Source organism: Antrostomus carolinensis, unplaced genomic scaffold, assembly GCF_000700745.2.
Source record: "Antrostomus carolinensis isolate BGI_N321 unplaced genomic scaffold, ASM70074v2 scaffold906, whole genome shotgun sequence".
NCBI classification, from domain to species: Eukaryota; Metazoa; Chordata; class Aves; order Caprimulgiformes; family Caprimulgidae; genus Antrostomus; species Antrostomus carolinensis.
The window spans coordinates 1-13,675 of record NW_010320932.1 but is presented as its reverse complement, the minus strand read 5'-3'; the positions used below and the strand labels follow the sequence as shown (position 1 = coordinate 13,675).

The 13,675-nt window shown below is 35.1% G+C and overlaps 1 protein-coding gene across 1 annotated transcript in view; it reads right to left on the bottom strand.

Annotated features, from left to right (window-relative positions):
* LOC104526295 (cytoplasmic dynein 2 heavy chain 1-like) overlaps positions 1 to 12,777 on the bottom strand; it is a gene marked incomplete at both ends in the record, with an annotated part of 47,516 nt that extends 34,739 nt beyond the window's left edge. The window contains 2 exons of the mRNA XM_010169715.1: positions 10,667 to 10,771; positions 12,566 to 12,777. Coding sequence (XP_010168017.1) covers positions 10,667 to 10,771; positions 12,566 to 12,777 — 317 coding nt within the window. The remainder of the gene's footprint in view (positions 1 to 10,666; positions 10,772 to 12,565) is intronic.
* Positions 12,778 to 13,675: the final 898 nt, after the last annotated feature.

Genomic DNA, 13,675 nt, shown 5'->3' with positions numbered 1-13,675 from the left:
ACACGTCCAAATTGATATTTATAGCAGTGATCTGTAAGATGAGATTTTTACCGAGTATGAGAAATAAAACACACAAGATTTAAACTATGTCAAAGAATTGTGTCAACAATTTTTTCATGGGAGTTATATCTTAAAACCTTGAATAAAATTCACAACACCTGCTAACTTATAAAATTTTAACTCAAATTAAGAGTTACCTTTCAGACACAGAAGCCCTTTCAATACTATTATTGGTAACTGTATATCTTTATATTTAAAAATATATGTGAAAAAGCTATATTATTAATGATGACATTACTGAAGGAAATTTCTAAAGTGCTGTTTAACAGCCAACATTGCAAATGCAGGCAGGAATTACCATTTATATTTATGTTGAGGACAGGCACGCGATAAGCTGCAGAGTTAAGATTGTGGACTTAGGAAAGCAGACACTGGTTTATTCAGGGAACTGTTAGCAGAATCCCATGAAAAGTGGGCATAAGGGACAGGGAAAATTGGAGACAGTATAGTGGACATTACTTACAGGTGATTAAAAAAGGGAATAAAGGAGTATATTTCAGTGAGCCTCAGAACAAATCACCTCATTGAGAAGAAAGACCAGGATTTTCAGCAGAATGACTGTTTGGGTAACCAGGAAGTGTCTCAATGGATTGAAAAACACACACATACACAAAAGGAACATATAAGAAGACAAATCAAGAACAGAGAAAGAAAGATAAAAGCACTGCTTGGGCAATTCAGCATGAAATTACAAAAGCCAAAGTGCAGCTGGAGGAAAGACTAGCAGGGAACATTAAGAGTGAGATGGGTTTCAACACATACGCAGAAGTTCAAAGAAAACATGAGGCATCTGATGAATGCAAGAGAACCGAAGTGAGGGATGGTACACAAAAGCCGGAAGTATTCAATGGCCTCTGTGCCTGGTTTAGGAAAGAAGGGAGCAGTTAATAACGGGAGAGAACCAGTCTACTTAGAGAACATGAACATACTCATACATGAACATGGAGTTAAATCCAGTTGGTGGCTGGTGACAAATGGTGTTCCCCAGGGCTCAGGATTGGGGCCAGCTCTGTTTAATATTTCTATCAGTGATCTGGATGAGGGGATTAAGTGCACCCTCAGTAAGCTGGACAGGAGTGTTGTTCTGCTTGAGGGTCGGAAGGCTCTACAGAGGGATCTAGACAGGCTGGATTGATTGGCCAGAGCTAATTGTATGATGTTCAACAAGGTTAAGTGCTGGGTCCTGCACTTGGGTCACAACAACCCCATGCAATGCTACAGGCTTGCGGGACAGTGGCTGGAAAGCCACCTGGCAGAAAAGGACCAGAGGGTGTTGGTCAACAGAGAACTTTGTAACCAAGATTCCAGTCCTTTCATGCCACCTGATATTGGTGTGCAAGGCTTTACTTCTGTTTCTCATGTGCTAATTTTAAATTAAGAGGGTATTTACATTTTTAACTTATGGGTTTTTTTCAAAATTTGTCTTAATCTCAAACTGCACTCCTGAAATGTCAGTAGGCAGGTAACAGGTCAGTCTCGCAATGGAAGCACACTCTTCCATTAATTTAAATGATGGTCCTGCCTAAGGATGCACAATCAGTTGTGGGAACTATTCACTTGCTTTAGGAAGCGCATAAAATAAAACTGACAACAAACAAATTAAATTTGAAATGTGTTGGTCTTTCACTATACTGGAAAACAAAACAAACACAAAAAGTCTGTTTACTAATTAATAAAAGCCCTTTTTCATTTCTTAGCATTTCTAAGAAAATTATCAACATCGTTGAGACAAGCACTATAACCTGCATACTTTAAGATGTTTGAATTTGCTCTTCTTCCTCTTGAATTCTTCAATTTTAAATTGAATACTTACATATGAAATGAAAGTGTGATAACTATATTTGAATTGTTACAAGACTCAATGCAGAAATGGGAGAAACAACCAAGTTTCTATTCCTCCCACAGTGAATATCTAATTTTTCAGTCCAGCTTCCAGTAGAAGAGACCATTTCTGCATAAGCAACAACCTGGTACTTATGGCAGTTTTCTTTCTTCTCTTAAATGGTTATTAAAATTTTTATTATAGAATTTTAGAAATGTTGTTGTCATTCTTACAGAGCTTGATCCAAAGTTCAAGGGAAAGAAATAGATACTTCCAAAAGGTGATTCATCCCTTTATTTTAGATGCCTGTCTAAGAATGACACAAATTATTCCCTGTAGCTGCTTGTCTGTCTTTAGTAAAAAAAAAATAAAAAAATAAAAAGGGTAACTAGCTAAGATGAGGTGGCTAATGCTCATATAATTCAAGTGAGATAAGATTAATTACACTGGGGCTTCTTTGTTTTAACTTGAATTGGCTTTCAATTTGGCTTATCATATTCTTTTATCATGGTACCTACACATTTAAAAGGAAAACAAACTCACATAAAATTATTCCAATATCTATCAGGGAAATTGGAAGTGGCTTGGATCAATAAATGCATCACAATTCTTCTCTAGTAGGATTTTAACAAAAGATCCTCTGAAGAGCTGAAACACAGATCTGACAGAACCTCTGTTTATATTTCAGAGATACACTTTTATTCCATTAAATCTATTTTTAAAATACCATTGACTTGTGGGAAATGTATTAAAGAATAATATCTAAATAAAATATTGGGTATTAATGCAGGAGGTATTTTAAGAAATACTAAAGCACTAACTGAAGATAATATTAGCGAAGGAAACAGGATTTCACAGTTCTACATAATTCACTCTACAGCAAGTAGGAACGTGTTATTCTTTGGTGATGGACTGTAACATACAGGAAGCCTAGACAACTATCATATTAGAAAAATAAAGCTTTGTTAGAAGAATATTACCCTTAGTATAGAAAATATTTTTTCTGTTATGTTAGTTTATCTGCCATCCTGTCATGACTACCCAAAAGATTTTATTACAATAAAAGGGGAAGTTTGTGACTTCCAGCAAGAAGGAAAAGGTTCCTTCTTCACCTGCAGATGTGCAATTGCAGAATGAGTAGAAAGAGGTGAGGAGAAAAAAAGTTCTGTTGGGGAGGCACATGGGTTACCTGGGCTTGACTCATGGATCAGAACCAGTGCCATTCAGAGGAAATGGCAGGTGGCCATGGATCTGGAGGCCCAGGTGACATCCTCTCCATCTAGTGGATACACGCGACCACGCAATCAGGTCACAATACTTGGTTGCAGAGCTGGGATGCTGCAGACATGACTGTGGCTCTAATGGTTGTCACACCTTGCTTGAGAGAGACTGACAGCTAGGGGCAGACAGAATCCCAATGACAAAGTGTAACAAGAGTATGTGCCAACAGGCTTGCTACTAGCAAGCAGAGCTTTGAACCAGGTTTGTCAGGCACTGATGACCCAAGTCCGAAGAGGAACAGAGGGGCAGAAGGTCAGAAGAAAGTACCTGAAGTGTAACATGATGGGAAAGGCATTCCTTTAAACACGTCAAATAGCAAGTCAGTTATCTTGTTAACAATACAAAGAAGCACATTAAAGTTACAGGTATTGTTTGACTCTTTATGGTGCCTTCACGAATATCAGATGGATTCCATGAAGATATTTGAGAGTAGTTAGATGGGACAGAAAAGCAGAATCATTATTATCAAAAAAGCTGAGATACATATCTAGGACTAAAAGAAAAAGGAGTACCTAGGACTAAAAGAGAAAGGAGTACCTCAAGGAACCATTCTTCTGCAATTACTTTCAGATAATAAAAATAACAGAGTTGCTGCCTGGGAAAAGTGAGAATGATTCCCATCACACATTTTGAGACAAAACAGGAGAAGACAAGCATGCAGCTGTGTTTCAGAGAAATGTATCTGGGAAAATTAAATTACCTTGTATCCTCTACCCTGCCACAGAAAGTACTAGTCAGATTTGGATTATATTTGAGACTACAAAATTTGTCTGAAACAGGTTTTTAAAGCAAGTAATTTGTTGCAAAATCTGAAGCATCAGAACTGCAGAGTATCACTGGCCTGGTTCAAAAGCAAATAAAATTACAAAGGACAAAATATAGGAGGAGAAATACTCCCAGCAACTTCAGTTGATGTGAACTGGAACCCACTTATTTGAAGATGTAAGTATTCACAGCTCAACATTTTTAATTGGTATATAAAATCTACAATTAAATAATTTTATAGTATTTCATTGAAAAAATGGTAAGAAGCTACAGTCTGTGGACTCTTCATCAATCTGAATCTCAAATTATTATTTTACATTTGTGATGCCCTTAAGCACTTTGCAGATGTGGTGGGTTGACCCTGGCTGGATGCCAGGTGCCCACCAAAGTTGTTCTATCACTCCCCTCCTCAGCAGGACAGGGAGGGAGAAAATATAACAAAAGGCTTATGGGTCAAGATAAGGACAAGGAGACTGCTCAGCAACTACCATCACAGGTAACACAGACTCAACTTGGGGAAATTAATTTAATTTCCTACCAATCAAATCAGAGTAGGATAATGAGAAATACAAACAAATCTTAAAACACCTTCCTCCTCACCCCTCCCTTCTTCCCAGGCTCAACTTCTTTCTCAACTTATCTACCTCCTCCCCAATGAGCAGCACAGGTATATGGGGAACGAGGCTTGCAGTCAGCTCATTCCATGTAGTCTCTGTTGCTCCTTCCTCCTCACTCTCCTCCCCTGCTCCAGCATGGAGTCCCACTCATGTGAGACAGTCCTCCACAAACTTTAAAAATTAAGTTTTGATTCTGCATGCATAATCACCCCCATAATCACTAAAAAGTGAACTGCAAATCTACAGGCTTGCCTTCCACTTCCTGTTCCTGGGATGGTAGACACAGAAGAATCAAGATGCTGTACTAGTATACAGAGGGACTAACTGTCCTTTATCCTTGCATGATATGTGTGAGAAAGTGTACTCATTTGTCCATGAAAATATCAAAACCAACTTATTCTTCAACCTTATTGAGACTTACCTGTCTCATACAATAGTCTCTGTGATGCATTACAAATCTGTACATGTAAAAGAATGCTGAATTCCTGATGTTCCAAGAATTCCAAGATATTATTAAAGTTATTATACACAGTATTCTTTATAGAAATTAGCATTAAGCAAACTAAATGCTAGCCTTATTGATTATTATTATCAGTCCTACTTGAATAGTCTTGGATAACTTGACAGTTACTAAATGGCTTTTTTTACAAAATGCTTTACTGTATCATTGGAGAATGTTTAGATTAACCAGTCTACTGACCATACATAGCTACCAGTTACAGGCTGTAGTCATTTGCAGGCATAGTCATTTGACAGGACTTTATGGGATGACACAACACTAACAGAAGTCTTTAATTAAATGCTATGTGCTTTGCAAGGAGTGCTTGTAATGACTAAGTCTGCTGTGCAAAGAAAGGAGGAAGACAAAACAATGGCTCTGCATTTTCATTTCATCTTCCTAATGTAATTACTGGCAATAAGTTATATTAGTTGCAGGTATGCTAAATCCTGCACAGAATGAGATAGCTCTTACTACTTTTCCAAGGTATAAAAATACATACACAGGCCTATCCATTTCCAGCTGTAAAAATTCTATTTATCACGTATATGATAAATGTTATTTTGACTAAGACACTTTATGTATGGTTCTATTAAACTGATAATAAAGGATGAAATTTGTTCATAGGAATTCATAAAAGAACAGAAATATGGTCCCATGAGACAAGTACACCAGAGCCAAAAGCCCAGTTTGCAAGAAGGTGACTGGAGAGAGATTTAAATTACAGACCCTTCTCATCCACAGGAAACCTAAAGCAAACCTCCACATATTCTGACTCCTCTAATTGCTGGTTATAGGTTAGATTGGGAGCCACTAAACTACCTGAATACGGGCCAATATGCAGGCAAAAATACAGTGTTTATCAGTTCAGAAGAAAGGAGCATGACTGTAACTTGAGTGGTGAGGACTCTTGCTGAGCTTGAGGAAACTTGGGTTGCAGATGCACAGAAAATCTCTACCTGGTGTAAAACAGACAGGAGTTATGATGAGTCCTGCAGCTGCACTGTCAGCTCAGTTCTCTTCTATTTTAACAGCAATGTTCTGCACAGAGAACATAGCACGACATGTGAGATTAACCGCGACCATATTCAACCTAAGGGATGTTGTGTCAAAGGCTTGTTGTAACAGTAGGTAAGGCAGAACTGAAGAGCCACAGTGAACTCTAGAAATATAGCCTCCAAAAATTTACCTAGCTCTACCTACATAAAGCAACTAAGGATAAAATGCAGGAAAAAATGCAAGTCATTGCTGAAAAGATCACATCTTTTAAGACAAATATTTTATTAAAAACAAAATGGCTCTTACCAGTATGCATGCAGTATTAATACTCTCTGAATTACACTACAGAACATCCTAAGACATAATTTCTAGCAATTCAATTAGTAATTACCAATATTAAAACAATACAGCTAGTGATATTCAGCTCTTAAATAAGAATTTAAGTTCTCCTTTGGAAAAAAGAAAAGCTGTGAATATAATCAATATTTGCATGGTTACTGAAGAAAGTCCATTTCATTTTAGTGCTGCTTCAGGTTTAACAAACATTAGCAATGCAGTAGGTTACAGAAGAGATCTCCGCATGACTGCAAAATGCTGCACTGTGTTGCAGCAAATTTCTGCCACAGCAAACCATGTGGCTGCAGCAATACAGATTATCATTCGTATATTTGAAAAATAAATAATAATTATAGATAGTCTATATAAAATCTAATTTCTATTATCGAAATATCCCATCTTGTGTAGTGAAACACTGTAATAAAATATCAGATTTCTTGCAATAGAATTATATTAAACTTCGTGGTTAATAGAATAGATCATAGTGTTACCTGTTTTAATACTTGTTTTAAAAGATTTTGAACTGATAAAAGATTGTTAATTACAATTTACTTAAAATCAATGTATATCTAAATTATTATTTTAAATATCTTAGTCTAAATATATGACTAATGTTGAAATTGCTGTCAGTTGGTTTAAACAAGTAACTTCAAAGTATGTAGTACTTCCCCAGCACAAGAAAGACATGGACCTGCGGGAGCGGGTCCAGAGGAGGGCCAAAAAATGATCAGGGGGCAGGAACACAGGCTAAGAGAGTTGGAGTTGTTCAGCCTAGAGAAGAGAAGGCTCCAGGAAGACCTTAATGTGGCTTAAAAGGAGCCTATAAGAAAGATGGGGACAGACTTTTTAGCAGGGCCTGTAGTGATAGGACAATGGGTAATGGTTTTAAACCAAAAGCGGGTAGATTTAGGAAGATATAAGGAAGAAATTTTTTTTACAATGAGGGTGGTAAAACACTGGAACAGCTTGTCCAGAGAGGTGGTGGAAGGCCCTGGAAACATTCAAGGTCAGGCTGGATGGGTCTGTGAGCAACCTGATCTAGTAAAGACGTCCCTGCTCACTGCAGGGGGGTTGGACTAGATGACCTTTAAAGGTCTCTTCCAACCCAAACCATTCCATGATTCAATGTATGTTTCAAAAAAAAACAACAAAAAAACACTTCCCCTAATACTGAGTTCAGTGGTTTAGACAATACAATTCTGTGCATCTCCATATAAGGAGGCTGTTAGCAAAAATACAGACTAAGAAATGGTAATGGCTAGTAGATGAGAAACTATATGGGATAGAAGACATAAATTATAAGAGAATATACCATATAGCACAGAATCAGTGAAGTACTGGATACAGTATTAAATTTCACCTTTCTAGTGCTAGTGACATGGTGACTAAGCTGGTAGCAACTTACTTCTCACTACCTTACTTATTCAGTTTTTCTCTGCTTTAGCTTGGTAATGGATTTATGAGAAACACTTGTATTAGAAGGCAATCATTCAAATTCAGATTGTGAACCATGGGATCACCTATGCATCCAAGACAGCTGCCAAACTGTCAGAAATTGAATGGGAGTAGGATTCATACCTAGGTAGAAACACAATTTAAGAAAAAGCTCCCATTTCTGTTACTTAAATTGCCTAAGACTTAAAGAAGTACCATAAAATATTATTGGAAGGATAAGGAAATCTCTCATATGATGAAGCATCATCTCACAGAATTGTAACTACAACAATCTCATATTTTCAATACTATAATCCACAGTTTACACATTATAATCAATGCTATGACAGGCCACCAAATCAGTAGAGTGCAAGTCTGCATGTAAATGCATTCATTACCTATTTCCCTTCACACGGGAACTCTGAATTTACTCTCATTTTGTGGAGGTTAGTTAAGGACTTATTTTTAAGTGCTAGCATTTTTAACAACTGCAGCTCTTAAGTTATATAAACATAGCTGAAATAAATAAAATAATCAGCAGTCTACAGTGTATCTGACAGAAAAAAAGGGTTTAAAGTCAATGTTTACGCAAAAGATTTTAAGACAAAACCAAAGAGAGCTACATGGAGTCTTGGTGCTTTTTTTGGCTTTGTAATAGAGGAGTTCTTGAGCTCAGCATATTACCCTATGCACCCTCATCCTACTGATTTCCTTTATATAACTTTACAGTTTCATGTGCTAATAATAAAACAAATAATATGACAATACAGCTATAGACTGAAGTTAACAGATATATTTATACAAATTTGCCAGTACTGTATTTAATATTCAACAAACACAATACTCAAGATTTTTTTTTTTTTTAACAAATCAAAAGTCTTACACCAATAAGAAATTTCTGCACTGAGTTCTTTTTAGGTGATGGTGAGCAAACAGATGCTTTTTAAAAAATGCAATTCTAAGTCTTGAAATTATAGAGAATTCCAATTATAGGGACCTTCCAATTGATTGTGTTAAGAAAGGTTGGACATGTTGATCCTTGAGGTCCCTTTTAGCCTGGTATTCTATGATTCAATCTTTTTTTTTTTCTTTCCCCTATAACTTGTCCTTGTATAAGGCAGCATGCTAGGCCTGTGCAGAAAATTAAAGTGAGCCTTGATCCATAGACTAGTTCACTTCACAGCTCTGATTCCCAAATCAATCAACTTTCATGTTATCTGACACAATTAATTTAACAGTCAAATAAACTATGTTAATCACTAGTTAAAGATTTGTACCATTTAACTGTGCTTATACAGTAATTGTGTGGTCTCATCCAGATTTAACTAAAAAGCAATGAAAATAAAAATTAAGCTTTACTTCAAAGTTCTAAACTTGCTCCATATTTGAGCTAAAAGGTATTAGAATGCCCAGCACACCTGAATAAATAAAAGGTGGACTCTCACCTGTCTATGAGCATTACCAAATTTCAACTCAGGCTGAGGTACAGCCACTTCTTAGTCAAACTCCCCTCTAGACTCTAGGCCTCCAGTGACTCTGGATGTTATCCAAGAAAATGCTATGGATAGGCAGATATGACACAGGATCTCCAGATTCATGCTGTACTGGATCAGGTACACAATCAGTTGCTTAAACACTGGCTTCTAGTGCCATTTAGCCTCTGACTTCCAGTTGCTGGCCCAACAAGAAAATACATTCACTTGGGTCCTTTGTCATATTTGTCACCTCCTAGTAGATGTCTTAAATACACTAGGGCATCTCCAGATAATACAAGATACCGATTTTTAGGCAACTGAATTGACGCCTAAGGGAGCTGATAAAATATTAGCCATGAAAAGCTTTGTCCAACAAACCAAACAATGTATTCATGATGAAGACAGTCAGAGTTCAAATCACTCAATCTTTTCCCTTTGTAGGCTGACAAAACAGAAGTAATGAGGAGAACAAGAGAGACACTCAGTATTTTCTGGCTCCACAAATAGTGAGAAGAATAGATACCCCAGCTGTGCCATTGAGTGAACCAGGTCACTCACCCAAGCTGAGGCTTCTACATATAACTCTAAGACAAATAGGTTAAAAATCTTTGATTGTTGCCTATTATTCCAGCAATAAGATAACTGCATTCTCACATATTAAATGTATATTCAAATCTGGACTAAACTGCAATTAAATGATAGCTGAGAACTCTTGACTATGATATAGCCATCTGCCGTATGTTATAGCTAAAGAAATAATGGAAACATTTAAAATTAGTGAATTTTTAAACTAAGACCTACAAAAACCCTGGAACTTACTTTTCATTATGTTGAGAATTTCATTCTGATATGCCTAAGAATTTATATGCTATTCTCCAGTGAGAACAACTTTTTTTTTTTTTTTTTTCAAAATGTCATATTTCTAATAGCAAAGAGAGAATTCTGACCACTGGGAGAATTCTTTAGAATTTCCCTTTCAGAAAAAGCATAAAATGTTACCCATATTCTACCTGTCAAATTACTGTATTAGAATTTGGTCACTAAAATTAAAACCTTAACTTGAGGTGAACAGCAGCTATAAGAATGATCTCATTGACAGGAGTTAGATTAACAGTATATATAGAACTAGTGAAACTATTTCCATATGTGGATACTCTTCAACATGAACTGAATTATATTATTGTAAACTTTCTCAATAATTCTTTGTTACTGTTATCATATTAAAATATTCTACAGATAAAAGTCAACATATTCCAAAAATACCTCCATTTACTCTAATTTTCTTATGGAAATTCAGATTTATGAACAGGTAGTTGCGTTCTCTAGCTTATGCTGGATGCAGAAAAGATTCAGAGGTCAATGAAAAATGTAACTTTACCTGGGAACTGATCATACGTTGTGATGAACGAGCAATATTAGCAGGCAGGCCAAAAAAGTCAGGTTTATCATCTTCTGGAAGGCTTTCAATAATATTACGGTAGTCCTGCATTAGAGGAAAAGAATAAACATAACTGACGGAACTTTTTGTTCAGCTCATGAAACTGACAGTGTATGCTGAAAAGAATTTCATTAAGTGCACTGCATAACACAAAGATTAAAATAGTATATAAAACATGACATCTTGGTAATCTTATTTATAAATTTCTTAATTTTATTTATAAAAAACTATCTTCTTCTATATAGTGTTTCCACTCTACAAGAGCAAAAAGCAATTCTGGTTACAGTGATGCTATCAACTGAAAAAAAAAATATGCTAAGACTGTCTCTGAAAAGTAGTTAAAATACTTCTGTTGAAAACTTAAAAGTAAGATTATTGACTGTAAAAAATAAAAAAGATTTTGGCATTTGGAATTCAAATAAAAGAGTATAATATATGTTTATAAAACTAAGAGCACTCACTTCTAATTAAATCTATGAATATATTATCACTCAAAGAAAGTGAAACTGTTTAGGTAAAACTAAGTTTGCATGACCACTGTAGATGCAGAATAGTATCAATAGTGGTTGTAGTGTAATAGTCACTAGTGATGCTGCTCTGGTACAAAACAGAAAGAGACCTTGCAGACCAAGGTAGACTAATGGTATTGATATCTCTTTTATTGTGGCTTAAATAGCAAGAATATTTACTATTTCAAAGTCTGGCTGCACTGCACCCTATTGCCTTATATCTTGTGCATTTTGTCTTTTGCTTGCAGGAGCATGTCCTAGATGTGCACAATTTACTTTGACGTGGAATCTCACTTCAGAGATAATAACAGTAGCAGACCTCTACACCAAACACTGAGGGAACACTATTTAGTAAGAGATATTATTCCAATTAACTTAAGCAATGAAACTTAGCTGCTTTTTTAGTGTTCTACTAATCAAAACTGCTTGCAGAAAAATATTTAAGACATAAAAGTATAAACTATCACATAAATGATCATATAAGAAATTGAGAAATACTAAATGCAGTACAGGCAAGAAGAAAGGTTCATCTGTTTGACCATATTATCTACAAGAATAGAGACCAGCCTGGTTTGTTTATTCCTTCCCTCTGTATGATATTAACTCAGCACTTCTACAGAATACAATCAGCCTATTTAAAGTAAAAAAATAAACAAATCCCAAACTTCAACAGTCAGAACAGTAGAGAATGCCAAATAATAACAGCAATTTATTTTAACTGGTATAATTCCATTTACATCAACTCATATTAGAGGTCTAGTACGGAGTCCTACATTAAAATGCAAATGAATCTTAATAATAGTAACAACAAGAATAGTATGTGAAAGGATAAGAACAGACCAGTTCTTTAGACTCCATTGAATTCACTCTTGTTTACACTAAAGGAATACTAAAGGAGAATCAGAATATGTATTTATCTCCAAATAAAATGTCATACATCCTCCACGGCATGTTAGCAGATTATGTCAGAATGTTGATATATTTTGTAAATAAGGAGATAGATTTAGATTTTCCTATGTTTAGCAGTAAGTACAAAAGTGTATTATGTTAATATACTAAGTTATATAAAAATGTAACAATGTCCTTCTTTGTCATAAATTGACCCAATTTCTTTTACTCGTGATTCTTCACAAAAAAGGAGACTGACTGAACAGACGAGTAGAATAGTTCTGGCAACTTAAGAATTAGTGCTCCACACAAAAGAACTCTTAATTAATGGAGGTATCCTTTGGATTATAACTCTGGTTTTCTTTGTGGAATTTTTTCCAAGAATAATTATTGAAAATAACATTTCAGTTTTTATATTAGATGATAGAAGATGTATACCTACCAAAATACTGCAGGAATTTGGTAACGAGATTGAAAATGGGAAACTAGTCATCTTCTTGCCTCTAGCATTTAAACTGCCAATGACTTTTGAATTGAAAAGCTGCTCCAAGTAGGATCGAAGAACCCTCATATCGAAGTAATTATCTACGCGGCCTCCATAAATTGCATTTTCAAACAAGCCATGAACAAATTCCCACTGAAAATCTTTGGAACCTATAAATTAATTAATATTAGTTTTATATCAATGGACAGCACTGCATTATAAACATTTCTTCTTGTCATTGTAGTTCTTCAGTGAAATAAAAAAATACAAACACATCAAATAATTAATTTCTAATTGTTTTTCTTTTATATTACCAAATAATAAAAGTTGCAGAAACTTCAATGAGTTTGTAAATATTTGTCATTGCTAAAATAAGCACTTACTATGTTTCAAAAGGAGTTATTAGAAATATTACTTAAGTCTTGAAGTGCTTTTTATTGCAGATAAACCAACTAGTTATATGCATTTCAGAAATGAGGCTATTGAAATTTTAATTATGTGCTTCTTTGTCATAAATAAAAATAATTTCCATTGTTCAAAATTCTATACACTATTTTATATCACAGTACCATCTGATCTAATAAAATAAACTGATTGATTGAACTAAAAGCAGATCATGCTTGAAATAGACAGTAGTACTGGAAATGTCATCTTTCAAACACAAAGAGGTTACTATTGTTTTCTGACCAGATTGGTGTTGCACTTAAACCAAAACATGTTACTATTAATTTCCTGACCAGATTAGTTTTGCAATTAGATTATTCTTAGCTTTATCCCATGAGTTCAAAATAACTTATTTTCCCTCCCTTCTATCACAGTTGTCCAAAATAACTACACACAACAATGATCTATTTGTACCATATAGCTTTCAGGTGCAGGTAAAAGCTTAATCAGAAAGGTACTTCTTAATGTTCCTTGATAAAAGGAAACAGTAATTAGTTTCAGGGAGGTTTTATTGGTGGTAACTTGTTTCCAAATACTTCAATCCTTCCTTCATCAGAAAAGTTATCTTCATGGCACTAGTCAATGCTTAGAATAATGATTATCATTACAGAATCACAGAATCAC